This window comes from Lepisosteus oculatus, chromosome 8 (assembly GCF_040954835.1).
Source record: "Lepisosteus oculatus isolate fLepOcu1 chromosome 8, fLepOcu1.hap2, whole genome shotgun sequence".
NCBI lineage: Eukaryota > Metazoa > Chordata > Actinopteri > Semionotiformes > Lepisosteidae > Lepisosteus > Lepisosteus oculatus.
The window spans coordinates 22,469,968-22,491,465 of NC_090703.1; the positions used below are offsets into that span (position 1 = coordinate 22,469,968).

The following is a 21,498-nucleotide window of genomic DNA, read 5'->3' on the forward strand; positions in this document are numbered from 1 at the left end:
CATATTCAAAAACTATACCACAAATTTACAGTAAATGATTTACTTTCAGTAAAAATTATTTTTAAAATTATGTATTTAATTATTAAGAGTGCCATTTTATTTTCTGCTGAATAGTATTAACACATATATATATATAACATAACTTGAACTGACAACCCTGAAGTGCTAACTAACCAGCTGCTCTTGATCTGCTAATAACGCCATAGACTTTTCAGTCGGACGTACTAGTTTGTTTCTTTGGATGGACTCCTTCGAAATTATACGAGACGCCCCCAAAATCAGAGATGCTATTCATCCCACATTTAGTAGTAGAGGGTACAACTCAGTCCTAACGTGTATCTTGACAGCATTCAAGGTGTGATCTCAAAACTTACAGTGCATCTGTAAGCACAGTGAGCTATTATTTACTAAATGTATGTAATTGTACTAAATTGTAATTGCTACTAAATCTATAGAATTATATTCATAATAATTTGAGAGATGCTTTGGTCCAAAGCAACTGAAATCTGGACCCATTTATACTATAGGGTATTTTACTAAAGCAGTGTGAGGGCATATCGTTGACCATGAGTACAGCACCTCAAATGTTCCATAATAGACATTGGCCGTATTATATAATTTACGGGTGATGGCCACACACCAATACATCTGAAATATTCAAATTTAAAAACTACTATTAAGGATTATTAGCAGCGTGCACAGTATATTTGCAAGGCAATACAATTACTGTACTTTGTACAGTATACCTCCAGGAGGTGGAGTATTAGGTATACAATACCCTAGCAGACGAATATACTAAGCCTGTAGAGAAATTGTATGTGTACCAAGAAAGCAGGGGAGATCCACAAGATATCTATGTTTTGTCTGTTCTTCCTGGCGTCTGACCACAGGCAGAAAGGGAGTAACCTTGGAGTCTGTAGCCAGACCCCTAGCTCTCTTACTCTGTGCCAGGTCCGCCGGTAATCATTACACCCACACGACACTAAACCGGAGCTACCGTATCCCCGGGGGCGGAAAGACGCCCCTCTCTCCCGTAATTCGTCTATCTGAGCCAACTGTGTAGTTTGAGTGCCAATCACACTCGTAAATAAAGAAGGGACAAAAACAGCCTCAAACTGCTTAGAATCCTTCGAGCCTGAGTCAGTGTCGAACCCTCATAATCCGTGAGCAGCAAAATATATAGGTGGCAACTGGTGACCTGCTGTAATTTAGCACTGGGTCGAGCACTGCATGTAGTAATTTGATTGACCATGTCTGGACTGGAAAGAGCGAGCGATCTGATTATAGTTTGATTACTTTAGACTTTCGTTTCGCTTACGCACGATTCGTCTCAGGTGAGGATGTTAGTTATAAAAGTACTGGTTTTGTGGTTTGCCATTACACGTTATTTAGTGGTAGTGGTTCGTTACTACAGTGATACGTTTATGTACAGTGTGTAGCAGTGTTCATATGGAATACATAATTCAGCAGTTCAATTATTTGGACTGGGGTTGTACACATGTTCTAATGGCCTTGTAAATCTTATTTAAAGGTTTATCACTGACTTTGTTTTCGTCCAGATGGAAAACAAAGGTATTGGGTTCTGTTAATAACGATCTTCTGGAATCAGGTTTTCCGAGGGAGACTTGACTAATGCGTACAGTATAGCTTCTTGGTCATACGGCTAAACATTGTATGCCACTTTACCAGTTTGTTTCCGTATTCTTAAGAGACTTCTTCATGCAATTCAGCACAACTTTAAAGTTAACATGTATGCAAGGTTATTGTTGTAGACGTTACACGTGCTATAGATTTCGCCGCTTTTCTTAAATTAAAAACTGTTTTAGTTTGTCGTGAGGAGTTAACACGACTACGAAGACGTGAAAATGATTGTACTTCCCCTGCGCGCTGTCGATGTTTTGGAGCAGGTGATGTTTTCAATGTCATCCACATAATGTCGATTAAAAAAAAAAACTCTGTATCTGTTTTTTTATTGCTTGTCTTCTTAAAACACTGGCTTCTGCGTTCTGTTTCAACAAGATAAACCGAACAATATAGACACACACTCATCTCTCAAGAATGTTGTTGTTAGAATAGAATATAACTGTCATAGAAAACAATTTGTCCTCCAGGTAGCGGTTTATCAGTGCTCCAGGTGTGTTTGAATGCTGTGTTTCAACTTCAACTTCTTTTTCCCTTAGTGTTTTGAACTTACATCCTAGGTATGTTGCTGCCTTTCAGTTTACCAAAGAAAACCGTTCACTCAGTGCTCAACTTCACTCAGTACATTACAACACATAACAAGCAGTCTTACAGTAATTCTGCATGGGACCAGCTGCCGAAATTCCAAATGACTCCTGGTCATTGGGGTTGTGTAGATTTCCTAAATCAAGCAACTGAAATTAATCACTTTCTAATGCTAAAGTCTGACCTTGGTCAACTTTTTATTAAATATTTTGGGAAAAGGGTATGCAGTCATATACAGCAAATTCAGGTGTTCATTTAGGTGGAGTAATTAGGAGCTGTTGTGGAATGAAAACCTAAATACCAAAAAATAAACCAGAGGACACATGTGGAATCTGTGGGGCAGCAGTGCCTTTAAAACTGAGCATGGGAAGCAGGTCATTACGCCAAGGGTTGTGGGTGTGCAAACAAGCTTTCTTCAGGAAAGAACTCAATAAGATCCTATTAGCTACTATCAAGCAAATAAACTTCATGGGCTAAATGACCTCCTCTTGTTTATAAACATTTGTATTCTTATTTTTCATAAAGGAAAATAGGGGCCCCTTAGCAGCAGGGCTGACAAACTGTATAATAGGACCTCCTTTACCATTTGTGGTGGGTTGAGAGTATGACAACATGAACATTCTGTACATGATAGTTAAATATTATTTCCAATATAGCAGCTAGGCTTTTTTGTCGTGTTTCATTGTGAAACAAAAAAGACATTGTGATCAGAGTCATTTCATGTAAAACTCCCATGTCCTGATTTAGTGTACATAATAGTTGTACAATCGGAGGAGCTAATTATAGCAGCTGAAGACAGGAACAGATGTTTGAGTATAATTCCATTGCTGGGCATGAAGTTAGTAAGGGAGTAGTTACTGTATGTAACTAGGCATGCATCTTGGGTGACCGCTAGGTGACATAGATTTAATGTCTGGTGTCTATCTTTCTATGTTGTTGAGTGAAGGCAGGGTGTCAGCACTTAATTTAGAATATTAAATGCCAGAATCTTTTTTGAGATATAATTCTAGCTATGGGCAGATTAGAATAGCACATATCAGTAATGTATCATTTTTAGATTTTATTTCACTAAATATATTGCTCTATGATAACATTTACACCGTACATTTTAGAGTTAACGTGATTTTTGAATATGACTGATATAATATTGTTGTAAATATGTCAATTACAATGAAAGAATGTAAGAGAAGCTTAGAAAACCAAGAATTAATGAATGAATGAGAAGGCATGCTTGTCTTTGCAAAGACAAAACTGTCTGTTTACTTGAACTGTTTCAGACTCAGTAGCACTGAGTCAGACTAAATCCATCACTTACATGGGTTACTTGGAATTAGGGTTATTTAACTTTGAGTAAGTTATGAGTAACAATGCGGCGGACACAATGGTGCAGTGGTAACGGTGCTGCCTTGTAGCACTGGGGCCCTGGGTTAATTTCCTTAGGTATGTTCTCCCTGTTTTTGCTTAGGTTTCTTTTGGCTGCTCAGCTATCCTTCCACAGTCCAAAGACGTATTGGTAGGTTCATTGGCTTCTGGAGAAAATTGGCCCTGGTGTGAGTTGTGTGTGTATTTGTGTCTGTGTGTCTGCCCTGTAATGGACTGGCGCTACATCTCAGGTGTATCTCTGCTGGCACCTGTGGCTTGCTGGTGTCCCCTGTGACCCTCTATGGGATAAAAGGATTAGAAAGTGAATGGATGGATGAGTACCAGTGTTTTCAACATGGGAATGTTTGGTTCAGTGAAGGTCTGACTAGGTATGAGACAACTTCCCTCAATTTTGAAGCATGAAAAGTTTTCTGAAGTAATACAGATTAGTAGTTTCCTTACTACCAGTGTCCTATATTGCAGTGAAGGCATTTGTTTTGATCTGTTACAGGTGGCATGAAGGCTGTTCACGTGCCGTAAAAGAGCACAGTGATGATCCCTGCAAGGCTCTTCAGGAGTTCCCTCAGCACTGTGTTCCGAGAACTAGCTCGAGATAGAAAATTGGGAATCAGAGGCGCTTCAGGAATGACTGAAGGTAGGTAATTAATTATAATAATTGCTTACACTTATATAGCGCTTGTCTGGACACTCCACTCAAAGCGCTTTATAGGTAATGGGGACTCCCCTCCACCACCACCAATGTGCAATGTGAACCTCGGTTTTATGTCTCATCTGAAGGACAGCGCCTGTTTACAGTATAGTGTCCCGTCACTATACTGGGGCATTAGGACCCACATGGACTGCAGAGTGGCTTCAGTGGGTTGCCAGTTGTGAGTTGCAGAGTGATATGGCTGCTGGCAAGGTAGGATACTTCTTTCACACCAGAGGTACAGATTCAAGTCACACTGCGCTAGAGCTAAGCTTGTCTATAAGAAAGATTTTCTGATCCATACCTGTCATCAACACATGCAGACAGTGAGTTCTAAGTCTTAAACAGTGCTCCTCTCTCCATAAATTCATTAGTCTTAACAGATAATGGAGACCTATGGATGCATCCTCTTCAGGGATAGAACCATTTTATTGCTCTAGGATTCCCCACATTTTCTTTCTGTTTAAGTTGGGACAGAAGACTGCAGATGCCAAATTGAGATGCAATTTCTTTTTCTTTTAAGGTTATAAGAAGGCCAGTATTGTAATACTGCACAGAGATCTTGCTGATGACTTTGAAGCTTTTTGCCATGCCAACAGTGGCCCCTTGCCTTTGTTATACAGAAGCCAGCCAGGAGAGCTGACATGCCCTGTACTGACCCATGCATCAGATGTTAGGTATGTGTTCCTCTCTTTAACTGGCTGTGAAAGGAAGACCGCAAGATGTCTTTGAATTGTTCACTAATTGTAGGATATATACAATCAGAAGATCTCTACGGGGGGAATCTGATAATGTTATGTCAGCTTGCTTAATTTTTGTTTTGTTAGTGGCAATCTAAATAGAGCCATCGACAGAAAAACAATATGCATGGAACAAGAAAAAGAAAGTGACAGAATAACAGGAATCCAAACAACAGTGATCTAGTTAAATACATTTTTGAATTCATGATATGTGGATTTCTCCAAAAATCCCTATATTTTCAGTGTTAATTACTGTGAAAATTAATAATACCTGTGAGCTTGATGAAACCTATTGTCCATATAGGTGACAGTGGAGAGATCAATTGACATTGGATTATGCTTGTTTCAGAACCCTCTACCCTGAGTATTTTAAGTACGAGCAAGGGAACCTCACTAGCAGGTTGCCTAGTCTACTGGACTACTCTGAAGAGTTGGCCAACATGGTGACATTCTACCTGGGCACAGCCATGTCGGACCACCAAAAACTTCAGAGGGCTGAAGTCCCTCCAAGGCCTGGAGATAAGAAACATGCTGTAAGCATTTACAAGGTAATGGCCTACATGATGCTGTCTAAAAGGGCTCAATGTGGATGTTTAAAAGTAAAATGCGAACAAGTGTTATTAGTAATACTTCCACTAGGTTGTTCCATATGCTTTTGCAGATGGTGGGTGGTCAGACGTACTGGCAGTAAATGAACATTGCTCTCGCAAGCAGACAGCACAAATATGTGTTATGATCTTCAGCTATCATCATTAGGGGTCATTAGCTGCGTTACGCTGGTCGTGTTTTCCAGATGTCAGATTCCAGGCTCCCAAAGAAGAAAGTTCTCTTCTCTCAGCTTAGTCAAGGCAATCACATCAGAGGAAGCTAGAAAAGTGTTTCAGTGCTGTGATAAACATTTTGTAAAATTCAAAATTGATATCAACTCCTGGGAACCTGAGGCCCTTCACAGAACCAGATGGAGGGAGAATGTTATTTTGACACCAAAGGTTTCTGAAGAAAGCTCACCATGACCGCACTTTGCATTAAATAACCTGCATCTCCTGTTACAGCACCTGCTCACCCTGCCAGAGAGTGTGGATTCCATATTGGCCTTATTTGTCACCTTCAGCTTCATGGAGGACAGTCAGCCATGAGGGATAACAATGAATGACATCTGTTTTAATGGTGCATTCAGCTGTAGGGTATAGGATTTAGACATCAAACTGTATTAAGGAAGATTGGCTGTGAATGTGCCCCTTTTAAATTCAACTTATGCATGATCCTGCTGGGATAATGTTTGTCCTACACAGCCCCTGGGGGTCAACAGACAACATAAAAAACATTACTTATAGCTTACAAAAAACAGCTGTGAAACAACCTCTGATTGCCTAGCTCCTATCCCTACCTCTTACTGAAAACTTGCCTGCCAGACCTCTGGCCCATAATTGTAAATATTATCAACAGTTTGCTTTCCATGGGTGTGTCCTTACGGCTTTAAAGACTGCATCGGTCATTGGATTCTGATATAATGATTAACTACAGACCAATTTCTAATTTACCATTCCTATCTAAGGCTTTAGAACGTGTAGTTGCACAACAATTATAGGCTCATATAATAACACATTTTCGGTTTTGCAACATTCTAGTCTTGTTGTTGTATGAATCATAGCACTGAGACTGCTCTAGGCAGGATTGTGAATAATTTGGTTGTTTCATCAGACTGGGGCGCTGTAAGCATTTTTATGCTCTTTGATCTTAATGTAGTTTTTGACACAGTAAAATCAGCTGGTGATGCTCAATTGCATTCTTGTCTATCAATGATACTGTTTTTAACTCATTCTGCTCATATCTGACTGGCAGGCAGCATTTTGTTTCCCTTGTTCCTCATAAATCCCCCATGTGCCCAGTCAATCTCAGTGTGCCTCAGGGTTCAGTCTTGGGCACAGTACTTTTCATGATTTACTGTATATGCTTTCTCTCGATCAGATTGAACACAAACATGGTCTTTGGTTTCATTGTTATGCTGATGATACTCAGATTTACATTAAAACCTCTTCCGTCAGCTATTTTTCTGAGAGTCACACTTGATCCTCTCCTGTCCTTTGAGTGGAAAATTTGCTAAAGATCTCTTTTCTTCACCTCAAAAATATTGCCAGCATTAGGCAATTTCTATCAATGCTCAATGTTGAATGGTTGATTTATGCATTTATAACGTAACATCAAGGCTTGATTTCTGCAACTTTTATCTCAATGATCTCCATAACTCTTTTCTCAGTTGTGATATGTGTGAAACTCTGTAGCTAGACTTCTAACTCAGACCAGAACCTGGCAACATATCACTTCTATTCTTTAATCTCTACATTGGTTATCTATCAAGTCACATATTTAGTATAAGATCATTACTGACTTTCAAGGCTCTGAATAATCTGGCTCCATCGTACATCTCTGAACTCCTTCATAATAACTCCCTCCCATAGGTTCTGTTCATCTGAGGCTTGTGTTTGCTCAGTGTACCCAGGACTTAATCACGGACTTTTGGTGGCCAGGCTTTTTCTGTCTCCACTCCTTTGTTATGAAGTGCCTCTTTGAGAGTCAAATAATCTGACTCTCTCAAGATCTAAACTCACCTTTTTACTATGGCCTGTTTCTGATTATCTTTCAGTTTATCCTATATGTTCTTGTTCTATTCATTTTTATTTGCTTTTTATTGTATTCTGGTCTTCTTCTTCTTCTTTTTATTATTATTATTAGAAGTAGTGTAGCTTGGAAACAGGCCTTCAGGCTACAGCTCTCTGACTTGTTGAATTTTCAAAGGGACGCACTCATGAGCTACAAACAGAGTACAGGTTGAGAATCCCTTATCGGAAATTCCTGGTACCGAAAGTGTTGTGGATTTCTTTATTTTTGGATTTTGGAATATTTTTATATTTGTATATCTATAAAATGGGACAGCTTGGGGATGGGACCCAAGTCTAAACACGATATCCATTTACATTTCATAATATAGCTTATACATATACCCTGAATGTAGTTTTATATACATTTTAAATAATTTTTGAAACATAATACCATCAGGAAGGTAAGATATCAGTCTCCACCTACAATGTCATGTTTTGATTAAAAGGTTAAAGTACACGTATGCCATTTTATTTTATTTTTTACTATACAGGTATTAAGTTTTATGTAGGGTATAAAAACAAAGCATCGAATGTGATTACAGGTAAATAAAATGAAAACTGAAAAAAGTCAGCATTTTATTTTTAAGGTAATGTACAAGTAATGACGCTAGTCAAGTTACACACATACATGGAGGTGAAATTCAGATCTCACGTAAAAATAATGTTTTGTACTGACTGTACAAAAAAACAAAACAAAACATGATGATCACTGCTTACAAACTTGAAGATAAATGCAGCCCCAGACATTACAACTACATCAGGTCCGAGAAACGTGAGGGAGAGGGTATGTCATCGATGATATCACTGTGACCTGGAATGTTTAGGATTTTGGAGGTTTTTGGATTTTGGAATTTCGGATAAAGGATTTTCAACCTGTAATATGAACCAGATCATTTTCCAAGAGGAAAGACTGAATCAGTGCTAGGGGAACTGATCTGTAAATCTGCACATAAATGTATAAACTCCTGTCATTGCAGACCTCTGTGCCTTGCTGTGGGGTAGGCAACTTCCAGTGTGATCTGAGGGTGTTCATGAAGCCCATGCCAGAGAGGAATCTGGACACACACTTAAACCACAGCCTCCATGGAGTTCCAGTGCACATCGGACACCCAGGTCACCTGGCATTTATCATCCCAGCTTCTGCACTCTGAGCGCAAAACTGCAGATTTAAAATTATTAACAAATAATTTTAATATTGGGCAGCACTTCACCATACAGTATGACAATAACCATCAACATAATAATATGCCTAAAAAGTTGTATTGCATTTATGTTAATCTCGTGTTCACTAAGACTTCTTCAAGCAAAACTAAATTTTGATGTCCCCTGCATTTGGCATGGCATTAACATTATTAATCTGAATTTTATATAGTGGATTTCATTATTACTGGGTTCCTCCCTTCAGTCAGCCTAAAGTATGTTTTCAGTTTCATTACACAATTTAGAAATACTGGGTAATTCCTGGATTGACTCTTGAATTCAATGTGCTGGATATTGTTAAGACATTGGTTTTTCAATTTTGCTAGAATGCATTTTAGTGCTGTCTATATAGCTGAATAATGGGGTTTACATTTTCCCCAAGGATCAATTATTGTGACACCCTAACCACAGAAGTGCCTAAAACTCCACTTTAAGCTACAATATGTTCAGAGTTCAGCAGACACAAGCCTGAGTAGCTCACTCACAGGCGAGCACACCACTCCTGCCCTGCACAGACTCCCTGTCAGGCTTAAACCTCATATTGAAACCCTCCTGCTTATATTGAAGGACTTGCCATGTGTACCTGACGCTAGTTGTTTGCTCACTTCCACGTGACAGTTTGCTCAGCCTTTTCTGCTTTGCCACGTGACCCCATCTTTCCTCTTCATTCTATGGCTGTGGGGTTTTGTGTTGCTGTTCCCCAGGGCTCTAGTGCACCATCGCCATATAAATCTTCTTTCAGTCTCAGAATTTTGAGAAAGGCTTTTTATGTAGGATAAAGCCCTGAGATTTTTTTTTTCCACAAGGTGTCACCCACAGGAAGTTTATTCTGATTTCCCTAGGCCTGATTGGGGTGGAGGACTTGCGCAGGCCTGACAATGGGGACGCAATGGAGGTGCAGCCGGGGGACGTGCCCGTGTTCTGGGCCTGTGGGACAACAGGAGGAGAGGCTGTGCGGAGCAGTAGTGAGTACAGGGCTCACACACCACAGACAGAGGTCTTCATTCTCAAAACTCAGCCGGATTCCTGTGTCCTGCCGCCCCTAACTAAAGCTTAAATGTGAATCTTTCATTTTTTCCCCCAAACGTTCTAAGTTTATTTATAACCATTTCAAGTGTCATTGACTATTTAACAACCCATTAATAGTGACACATGCAACAAAGCACCAATACCAAGCACCAATTTGACACTAATCAAATCTGATACTTCTTTTCTGTTGAAGTATTATAACAAAACACTTAACTGATTATACAATAAACACTAAGCTGAAAATGAGTTACATTCTATTTTATATTTATGAGAACAAGGATATCAAAAAGTGCAAAATAATAGTTGCACCTAGAGTTAAAGAAATGTAATTTAAAAAGGTACGGTGTTTTGACAGATAAAACCATCATCCTTAAGCCAGTGTTCAGTGGCTGATTTATCTTCAGCTATGCCTCAGCAGTGTTTTTTTAATTTGTCCTTTCAGAGACGCCGCTGTCGTTCACCTGCTCCACAGATCTCAGCAGCTACGAAGACGGGGCCTCTCCTCTTGCCCGGAGCCTTGCCCCTTCTGAGACCCCCCTTGCCTTCTGCATCTCCCAGCAGCCCCTGCACTACAGCTTGGCATCAGCTGCTGCTGTCCAGCGCATCAGAGCCTTGGAGACCCACATCGGGGCCGACCCAGGTACCCCAAATATTCCACTAGTTCTGTCCTGTTTGCTTCAGCAGATGAGGAGAGCTGTTGCTTAAATGTCTTTGTAATCCAGTATATAAAAATCCACTTTAATATATATATAAAGGAAGGAGGAATGCATACAGGCAGATTTAGAAGGTGACAGCCTTCTTATCTAGCTGTTGGACCTTCTTGACAGTCTTTCCAAAAAGTTTACTGTCTCTAGTTCGATGCAAAGGCTATTTAATAAAAAAAAATCAGGGCAATGATGTAATTCAAACTTGTGGTTTCAGTTAAAGGGGTTATCGGTTTATTGTATCCAGTTAATAAATTGTATGAATTATGCAAGCAGTAGATAATGATACCTCACTAATGATACTGATCATTTAGTCTGAAAGGAGCAGGCCTGGCTTTTTTAAATGTTTCCTCCTAAAATGTTTTACCATCATTATCATAGAGCTGCGTAATGCACACTGTGTATGTATATTATAACCCACAGACCTGTAGGATAACTAGGCAAGTGGTAAAATATAGCACGCTTAATTATGGGACCTGTGTTTTCTAGGAGAAAGAGGGATTAAGGCTCTGCTCGTCCCTGAAGAGCTCCTCAAGGCCAGCCTATCCCTGTCTCATGCAGCCTCTGTCCTCATCACCACTGGCTTTCCAACTCATTTCACCCACAACCCCCCAGAAGAGAACGACGGGCCCCCTGGGGCCATTGCTATGGCAGCCATGCTTCAAGCCCTTAACAAACGGGTCACGATCGTAACGGACCACCGCGCCTTGGACATGAACCGAAAGATCATAGAAGATTCGGTTGAGCAAGGTAATCTCAAAACAGTGCACAAATGTCTAACTGCTTCCTAGGCTAAAATGTCAGTGTCTCATCAGCAATAGCCATTATGCTTTAGGGATCACAAACAATATACTCTTCTGCCTCATTTTCTGATTACTGGATTGTCAGAATAAGTATTGCAAACTAGAGGAAAGCATTCATTCCCCTTTTGCTCATGGCGTAGTTCAGCCACTAAGTCAGTCTAAAATTCTACCTGACCTCTTACATGAAGGAGCTCAGAATTTTGGTCTAAACTAACTGACTGGTAAGCCAGTTCCAGATGCATAACTCTGTAACAAAGCGTTTCCTACTCTTGAATTCAACTTTAGCCCATTTAGGTATACAGTCTGTTTTGTGGAACGGTAGTCAAAACTGAAAACATGCTAAACATGATCTTACGAATGTGTACATAGCTTGAGCCTAACTTAACAATATGTAGAATGTACATTCCTAGTACAATGTACTATGTGCTGACTGATCCAATGTTAAATTTAATTTGCCAAGTGTCTGCAAAAGCAATGGCATGTAATTTACAAAATGTCCTCGAGGGGAACCAGAATTGGGCATTCTCCCCCTCGAGGTGTAATACGGATGGCTATCTGTTGGCAGTAAAATAAATAATCCTTACAATTTATATAGCACTTTTCTGGACCCCAAATATTCCACTGGTTGAGGGTCCTGTTGCTGTCCTGTTTGCTTCAGCAGATGAGTAGAGCTGTTGCTTAAATGTCTTTGTAATCCGGTATATAAAAACTATACTCAAAGCACTTTACAGGTAATGGGGACTCCCATCCACCACCATATGCAGCCCCCACCTGGATGATGTGACGGCAGCCAAAGTGCACCAGCACAAAACCAGTTTCTTCCCCACAGAAGCAGCCTTATTTCGGGGTCTTTAATTCTTCTTATGGGAAGAAGAATAGTTACAAGAAAGAAACAAAAAGAGATCCTGTCAATAATAAGAATAAGAATAAGAACTGTCAATATTTTAGGTCAGTTCACCCTGCTTAACCCTGTCCCCACCCCCCCCACCCCCCTCCTCAAATAATATAGAGCCTCAATGTTATTTATTTACCCTTCCAAACAAATCTGATTGTCCAGCTTCTGGTGCCCTTCCCACTCTCTCTGTATTGCTTTACAGAGCATATATGTCTCAGGTTGAATTTAGTGTAACTACCCACATTTTGGGTCATTGTCTACTCTTGGCCTATATAAGATCCAAAATGGCTGATTTCTATGGAAGCCTCTCAGGGACATTACAGGCAGGTCTTCCACTCAGGGATGTACAGACTACCACTGAAAATGTAACTAGTTTTCTGTTCATATCAGAATATAACCCATTGATTCAGATCAAAATGAGCAATTGACCTAAAATTACGCTGTAACACAACACAGCTTAATGCTGCCCAATTAGAGACTATGCTCCTTAGGATAATGTACTGTTTCCTGTTTGTTAATCAATCTGTTTGTTCTTGTTTTCTTTCTTCAGCTGTGAAACATTTTTTTTGTTTTTGAATCTAAGTTCCCTTTTCCACTATCTGTAGAGCACTCTTTTCCTTTTTTTAAATCAATTTCTCAATCTATTTAGGCTCATTTTCCTAGACTTTCATATTTGTTTTAGGGATTAATTTGTTTTGGCCATTAGTGTTGTCGTGTATTGATGATGTATCCATCTGTTTCCAGTGCTCTGCTTGCAAACTCTACTTCTTCAAATGTTGCTTTTCTAAAAGTAAACCCCTAATATTAGACTGACATTTTTTAGATTCAAAGTGTACTTCAAAAGTTACCACTATGGTGTAGAGACTGGCTTTCTGACATTTACAAGCAAGACACCTGTTGTGTGGCTTTGTAGCAAAAAAAAACTCTTAAAACTGTTTGGGATGATGAGAGATACTGTAACACTACAAGGTTTGCATTTCAGGAGATCAGAAATATTCTTACAGTACTGGCATTTAAAATTGTTCTTTCTTTCCAAATACATCCCTTTTCCTTACACGATTTTGATAAGGAAACTCAGGAGGCGGTTCAAGTTGTGCCTGATTATAAATACACATAGAAATGGCCTTTCTATGAAATGTCCTTTAGAGCTGAGGGAAGGAGAGAATGATTAAGTCTCCGCTAGTCTCTTGTCCTTTCCCATCTAATGCCTTTTTTTTTCTATCCTGATTTTAAAAGACTAAGAGATTTTCTTTGCCATCCAGTTGTGTTGTATTGTGCTTTTTCAGGTATTTTCACAATGTGGCTTCCTTGAAGAAGACGTCAAACCTGAAATGTGTCTGTGTTTGATTGCAGGCATTTTAAAGACTCCAGTTCCAGTGCTCAGCTTCCAAAACTCAGGTGCAGATTCAGTCTTGGGGTTCCTCTGTCACAATGGAGATCCTGTGAAACCCAGGTACTTTGAGGAAGAAGGCCAAGAGGCTTTGCAGGTGCTTTCAAAATGCTAACCTATGTTTCTTTCAGAAGAGATTTCTACTAAAAGGTTTGTTGTATTACAAAATTAGCAGTTTGCTTCTGAAATATCTTCCTTCATTGGGTTTACCTAACTGTCACTGCTTGTAGATGCGCAGGCAGCACCTGTTGCACAAAATAAGGGGCCTTGCTCAGAGGCCCAACGGAGTAGGATTCCTGTGCCGGCTGCAGGATAAACCGGCAAACTTCCAGCCACAGGCGCAATAAGGGGCCTTGCTCAGGGGCCCAACAGAGTAGGATTCCTCTGCCGGCTGTGGGATAAACCAGCAACCTTCCAGCCACAGGTGCAGATCCTTAGCCACTGAGCCACCCCTGCCCTGAGCATTTAGTTGTCAGATAAAGACCAAACTATTTATATGTTTGTGTTTAACAGCAGTTTGCCTTTGAGCTTATTGACTATGTCAAGGCTGTAGGTCAAGTTTTAGGCCTTTTGTTTCTAAGCAGTCATCCAAGGAGTAGACGGCTTCATGTGTTGTACCACACGTGTCGGTCACAGGATTCCAACATGCTGATCACCAGTCAATAAGATGGCGCAGACTGGAACCTAAAGAGAAATGCTTTTACAATTCTGAACTATTTTGTGTGTATCAAGTGAACAGGTAAAGGTTTATTCCATGCTGAAACGTTGTTTCAAATCTGCAGAAGCATGTCCTCAGCTTCAGTACAACATGAAAGTTTGACTGACAACTGGTACAAGTGGTCGACAGTCAGATTTTAACATAAAATAACTTCCTATCAGAGGTCCTGGCTGCAGGGCTTCTGAGACTATGAAGAGCAAAGGGAAGTCAGACCGTGTCTGTGCCTGAGCAAAGTACATGATGAATGAATCTATTCAAACATGTCATTCTCAGGTATGACCACTTGGTGGCAATAGAGCGTGCCGGCATGGCTGCAGATGGGAACTACTACAACGCCAGGAAAGTGAATATAAAACACCTGGTGGATCCCATTGACATTCTGTTTACAACTGCCAGCTCCATCCCAGGAATCACCACCACAGGTGCCTCCAAACTATTACAGAATCCACTGGACTGCAGGGCTAGCCAAAGAACTGACCCCCACTGAACATTATGGCTTTGAAAGAAGGCATCATCATTGCTTTTGTAGTTATTTTTAAAAGTGGTTGCATCATGTGTTTTATTTGTGGATATTTTATCAGCGATGTATGCTGAGATGCAATAGAAACACAATGAATACGTTTGGAATCAGTAGCATTTGTTGCATTTGTAATGACTCTAAGTATACACACTGTAAATATATGCTTATATTACTGTATGCATTTTCATGGGTTTCCCAGAATTGCATCATGAACCAGCCCTCCATATACATCACCATATTCTATCATGATTTCACTGTGCACTATTCCTCCGTTACTGTATATCGCTGTAAACGTTCAAATGGAGGATCAGTTCCACTATGAGGTTCCTGTTCACTCCTTAAACTATGGATGCACGTTAATAACTATTGAAAAGCTTTATATTTAGAATTATTACTGGGAAGGCTGCTGTTCAGCTGCCTTGTCTTTAATCTCTTAAATTCCTGCCGCACTTTTATTGTCCTGCACTTGTTCTTGTCCTCATCTATGAAAAAGTGAAGCTCAGATTCCATTCTACATCCACCGATCCTGATTCGCTGTTCACAGTATTGACACCTAAGCATGCCAGGGTAGCAGGTGACCACCACACACCAGCAGACAGCTGGCATAGCACTGAACACCCTGATGGAGACATAGTGGAACTCTTCACTAGGGGGCGTCTAGATGCAAAGTCAGCCATGCCTCAAGCAAGGTCTTGTCTTTCAGGGATTGGCGACGGAGGCAATGAACTGGGAATGGGGAAGGTGAGAGAGGCAGTGAGGAAGCACGTGCCAAATGGGGAGCTGATCGCCTGTGATGTTGCTGCAGACTTCGCCATTACCGCAGGTAAATTCACTCTTCTCATCAAATCTTATTATTTGTGATTCTTCCCTTGATCCACTTGATTCACAAGTGCCACAGGTATCGAGCCTGTACAGTGTAAACTGGAGAAGGACGCTCCAGTAGCTGCAACAGTTTAGAAGTGTTACGTACTACAATACAAGCACGGCAGTTTGTATTGTAGTAAGAAATTAGTTTGTATGATGTGTTGTACAGTGTAAAGAAGGTAAATTCAAATATAAGGCGAACACATATAAATATAAAGTCAACATACAAAAGGGTGGGTCAGGAGTAAAAAGCAGTGCAAAAGCCCTAGTGTGTCAGTCAAGGAAGCACCTCATTATGGGAAAATGTAGTCTGAGAGAGTTCTGATAATATAAAAACAACAATGTCAAAGTGTGCTTCTCTAAAAAGTTAATAAAAAAGGCTTAAATAACAGAAAAAGCCCAATGAAACAATGTTCTACTGGTAATAATCAAGAGAGTCGTCTTTCTGAGAAATCATTTAAAGGTTGTGGTTTCTTTGTATGGCTTCCTAACTTCCATCCTGCCATCTCTCGCTGTGTTTCTGTAAATCAACCCAAGGAAGATAACAGATAAAAAAGCATATAAACCACTTCCTCTCACCCTTCTTTCACATTTACTAAGTTAAGATTTTTTAAATCTAAATAAATTTAAATAATAAGGTAAAATTAAAGTTTAAGAATCATGCCCTAACACTAGTTTGCCAAGTGAGGAAATTTCTACATTTACATTTAAGGTGTTTCCTTTTTCGTCTGAAATGAAAAAGCCACAAGATCACACTCAATATTCCCAGAATAAATAGGATGTTTTATTTCAATTTAGATCTATTTATTAACAAAACTAATAGGCAAAACATACTGACTGCCATTTCCAAATATTTACATAGAGTATGACAAGGTCTAGCCTGTTACAGTAAACCAGAGCTAAGAGAGGGTTCATTTGGCTGGTGGATATGACAGGGATACCACTGTCCAGAGATCAGCCGGGTAGTGTGTCGGTCTTTTAAGCAGAAGGGCCAATGTGCTGCTAGTGTCATTGCCAGAGCTCAAGAGAGAGAATTATGATAGTGAACCTTTGATACACGGAAAAGAAAAAAAAGAGAAATTAGTTTAGGAATTCACGTATTCGGTACATCAATATGAAGTACAACTACTGGGAAGTTTATTTTAGTGCCCTTTTGACCTGAACTGAAATTGCCATTTTCACTTCAAATGCTGGGTGGCATGGTGACACAGTTAGCATTGCTGTCTTGCAGCACTGGGGCCCTGTGTTCACTTCCAGAACTGGGGTGTGGGCTGCATGACGTTTGTATGGGTTTCCTCCCACATTCCAAAATCAAACTGGTTGGTTAATTGGCTTCTGGGAAAAACTGTCCCTGGTGCAAGTGTGTGTGCCCAGTGATAGACTGGCATCTCATCCAGGGAATACCCTGCCTTGTACCTTTTTCTAGCCGACATGATCCCCCATGACCCTGAACTGAGTGTGGTAGTTAGAAAATGGAAGGATGGACTTCCACTGCCCTTCGTCAGACCTAGTTTAAAGTGCCCGTTTTATTCCTGACCTGGTGAGCCATGAGAAATGGGCAAAAACAGATTTCCACTGTCGCTCTGAAACTACTCTCCTGTGGACCCGTCTAGGGGTGTCTAATTGGGGGGGCTACGCAGTGGCCTGTGCTCTGTACGTCCTGAATCACTGTCCTGTCCATGAGCGCTACCTCAGAAGAGCTGTGGGGCTCCCCAGAAACATCCAGCACAGCTCCTGGACTGCTGCACTCCCCACTGTCAGGAAGGTAATGTGGAACATTGTCAGCATTTTTACTGAAACTAATGAATCCTAGCTATTTTTATTCACGTCTTCACTCTCTTCAGTCCTGTTGCCTATAGAAACCCAATAGAGGATTTCAGCAATGGAAAAAGGCCATTTATTTTCTTTACCACTCACCCACGTTCACAAAAAACAGATTTTATAGCCTCATTAAACAAAAGGAAACTAATCTGGAACAGAAATGATCAGATAGATTAAGCAAACCTTTTATACTCTGAACCTTAATAATGAAATTATAGAGACAATAAGATGGAACACCTGCTAATAGAGTTATAGAGTATATAATAGACACCTTGTTCAAAAATCAATTTTTCTCATTCGATTTGGAAAATAGGCTCATATCAGGAGGACGTAGTAATGTGTAATAAGACTAGAATCTTGGTTAATTCTGCAGACCATAAAAACAGTGGTGAACAGGTCATTGTGCAAAAAAAAAGGTGAAGTGAACTGCCTCCAAGTCATTTCATTGTTTGACTCCAAAGACGGCTCATCTTCCTTGTTAAGGAGGAGAAGATCCTGGAGATCCTGGTGAAGTACGGCATTCGGAGTGGGAGAACAGGGACTCTTGGGATGGAAGTGGACGGTTTGCCTTTCCACAGTATTCACTCTGCAATGATCCAGCGACTGATCGACATGACCCTGCATCAGGCTGCTCTCTAACAGCCCCGGGACCCGCTGCAGCACAACTCTTTCCAATCAAGAGACAACTGGCATCCCTGCCAACCTACCTTGACAACAGAATAGAGCTGGTCACATATTAATTGTCATCAGTAGGCCTACAGTAGGTGACTGAAGAGGGAACAGTCAGGTAAGTGGTTCACAACACTGCTTTGTCAGGAGCTACTGAAAATATCGTCTGCTTTCTGAAACAGCCCTCACACAAACATAATTAAAATGAGGATAGGTTTTTTGCATGAGACTTACTGGAATTGGTATTGGAGGGGGAGGGAGGGTTTGCAAATTTCAATATTGTCATGGGAAATTAGGACTAAAGCTGACATGCAGGAGAAAAAAACAATGCAAAGCTTTAATGAGGACCTGAAGATTTGTTTGATTTATGTGAAATGTGTACATTTCTTTAAAACAGCAGCAGATGGCTGGGATTCTGCATATCTTACGATAGTTACTGTATTCTTGGTAAAACTTTTCTTCAGGCTTTTCTTTCCAATTATATAATTCAGTGGCAAAAATGAGCATTGAAAGATTGTGCTGTACTATAAAAACAGCACAATTTCAATAGATCAAATTTTACTATTCAATTTACCTGCAGAGTATCTCTCACTCAAGAGGTTCGATCATGCTATGGACCTGTATGGGCTGCAGCAATGTGGTTTCTCAGTATAAGCAGGGAAGAGAACAGCTGTCTTCTACAGCAGAAGTTGGAAAGAGAACAGCTGTCTTCTACAGTTTGTCTAAAAAAAAAAGCTGTCTGCTCCATAAAATGTAAGTGCATTTGAAATTAATTGTAGTGAATCACAGCAGGAAAAGTATTACAAAAAACATGGTAAATCAAAACAGTTTTATTTTTTTCTTATAAAAAAAGCTTTAAGTTAAATTAGATCGGTCAGAAAAGAGTCCAACAGATGTTTGGAGTTCTGCTCTTAACCAATGGTCCTGTATACATTTATATAACTTTGCTTATCCCCTGAATGAAAAAAAAAGATATGTAACAAAATGTAAATATACCATGTTCACAGTAATAAATATTCCAAACCTTTTCCTTTTTTACAATTACATATAATATATATTTATATATAGTAAAAACAAAAATAATTTTTCAAGTTGAAAAAGAAATACAGAACGATAACAGAAAAGATGGCAGAATGACATGACCGCATGTTTCCATTCTCAAGGCATTGGTAAATAATGGCAAATTAAAAATTCATTGTCTTTATCTCTCTGTAATAAATAGACCGTGAGATTACCTCAAAACTGTAGTGCATTGCTGTAAAAAAGACAAAATAATACATAGTGCAGGTTTTCCTTGCCACACGTCCTCTTTAACTCCAAACAAAAATAGGAATGACAGTGAAAACGAACAAACAAAAGAAGTGTCATGTGCCCACCACTACCTGAACTGGAAAAAGCCTCTCGACCATAACAGTCTTGGCAGCAACAGAAACAGCTAAACATGCATCTTATGAAGAAACCAGCATGATCTTTTACCCTTTTTTAATTTGGCAAAGAGATTGAAAGTTATTCTTATTTTCTTCAGAACTGTAAAGCAAAATTTGTCTGTCACGTCATTATGAGATGCATAGAAATCATGATGTTCAACTCAGAGTAATAATACATGTTAACAGGAGTACAACCTTCATGCAGCATATTGGTGTTATACAGAGTGAGAATGGGTCACCACAGGGCTATGCTCCCTTGTCCACCTCATTGGGAGGCTCCAACCGTGGCAATGTCTACCGTTTGCAGGTCCCCCTCCCGCCACCAGGAAGGTGGTGTGTTTCTTTTGTCAGTGGTTTCTCAACTCCGTGTTCAGAGGTGCTCACACTTCACACTTCTGCACCCAGCTCTATGACCCCGGTCTCGACGATGGGCACGAATTTGTCTTCGATCTGCACCAGGAGGATGGTTTTGTCAATGTGGGAACGACTGCCTGGATCTCTGCTACAAGGCACCCAGCGGTGAATCACCTAGAAGAAGAGGCAGACTGTTACAGGCCGAAATTCTGTCTCGAAAGAGGGGCATGTGCTTTTTGTTCTCTGCAGACATCCCTCGGAAATGCCCTAGGTTAGTGAAGAGCAGGGGTAGTACTATCCAGACAAGAGCTGGTTTCTTGAGCAGTACTTATTCTAAACTCACAAGCTTAGTGTTAGACTTCAAGAGCATTGTTATACTTTGTCAGATACTGGCACACAAAATGACTTTTTTCGAAAGTACGTTTTTTGGAGAGTCCAGGTTGGCGATTTAAGTAAAATGCATAATCCCTTTGCAAAATTATGTGTGTTCATCTGACACAGGTTTGGATTATATTAAACTTTGTCTCACCTGCAAATTGCAACATTTCCAAATCTGGGGGTTCTAAGCAAGAAAAATGCCTTCACTAACTATCACGTAGTATAGGAATTGATGCATTGATTCAATCTGTAGCCCTGCCACTAAAAAATGAAAGAACAAACCAGTGACTTCATAAACTGTTATTTTCACTAATCCTAGACAATCAAATTTAGGAAAATCTAGTGCTATTATTAATCTGCATCTGCAAATTTACCCTGTGTCAACACTTTCAAGGCTATACTTGCACAAAACAGATACCCTTTTAACCTAAAGATTAATTTATTTATCCTAATCTGTTTGCCTCTGCCACCATTGCCAGAAGAGAAACCCGTTGATGAACAGCTCCTCACAAACACTTCACAAAGGACAGATGCATCTCTCCCATCATGACTTCATTCAGTACAGCTTTGATTTTAGGATTAATACAGAACAAATCTAACTATTTGTCCATTAACAAATTAAAAACCTTTCAATTCTAGAGTAGGACAGCAATTAATAGATGTCTAATTCAGCATTTAATAGAACAATTCATAAAGTGTTTCATTCTGGTACTCTGTGCAGTGCAAATATACAACAAGCAAGCCCTGGTCTTTAAAGGAAGCCAACCCAGGCTTTTGAAATAAAAATAACTGTGGTTAAAACAGAAACCTAGCAACCAGTACCTACAGATAAGATCCACTGGTTTAAGATCTGTCTGCAAATTGACACAGTTCAAGATAATTACATTTGGGTCAATGTTTTTTTTGTTTTTCAACCATCAATTCTAGAAATAAAGTTTGTGTTTAGTTCTCAAATACCCAAGGGTCACTTTCTGCTGCAACTCATGGTGCAACCACACATGCATATTTCCTAGGTGGGGACAGTATCGG

At 39.9% G+C, this 21,498-nt stretch overlaps 2 protein-coding genes across 10 annotated transcripts in view; one reads left to right on the top strand and one right to left on the bottom strand.

Annotated features, from left to right (window-relative positions):
• Positions 1 to 1,144: 1,144 nt before the first annotated feature.
• LOC102692206 (D-glutamate cyclase, mitochondrial-like) lies at positions 1,145 to 19,337 on the top strand. Of its 6 annotated transcripts, none has more exons than XM_015351199.2 (13): positions 1,145 to 1,334; positions 4,100 to 4,243; positions 4,821 to 4,974; positions 5,387 to 5,585; positions 8,675 to 8,810; positions 9,740 to 9,862; positions 10,369 to 10,566; positions 11,120 to 11,380; positions 13,682 to 13,781; positions 14,710 to 14,858; positions 15,660 to 15,779; positions 18,125 to 18,428; positions 18,891 to 19,337. In XM_015351199.2, the coding sequence occupies exons 2-12, from the start codon at positions 4,141 to 4,143 to the stop codon at positions 18,379 to 18,381; spliced, it is 1,800 nt and encodes a 599-aa protein (XP_015206685.2). In that variant the 5' UTR covers positions 1,145 to 1,334; positions 4,100 to 4,140; the 3' UTR covers positions 18,382 to 18,428; positions 18,891 to 19,337. The 6 variants fall into 6 exon arrangements, with proteins under 6 accessions (XP_015206685.2, XP_015206684.2, XP_015206683.2 ...); XM_015351197.2 differs by lacking the exon at positions 18,891 to 19,337 and adding an exon at positions 17,434 to 17,585 and having other exon boundaries at positions 1,147 to 1,334; positions 5,387 to 5,570; positions 18,125 to 18,371; XM_015351200.2 differs by lacking the exon at positions 18,891 to 19,337 and adding an exon at positions 17,434 to 17,585 and having other exon boundaries at positions 1,147 to 1,334; positions 18,103 to 18,188.
• pcnx1 (pecanex 1) overlaps positions 19,126 to 21,498 on the bottom strand; it is a 72,845-nt gene continuing 70,472 nt past the window's right edge. For all 4 annotated transcript variants that reach the window (XM_069193401.1, XM_069193400.1, XM_069193399.1 and 1 more), the window contains one exon: positions 19,126 to 20,265. In XM_069193401.1, coding sequence (XP_069049502.1) covers positions 20,125 to 20,265 — 141 coding nt within the window. In that variant the 3' untranslated portion in view covers positions 19,126 to 20,124. The remainder of the gene's footprint in view (positions 20,266 to 21,498) is intronic.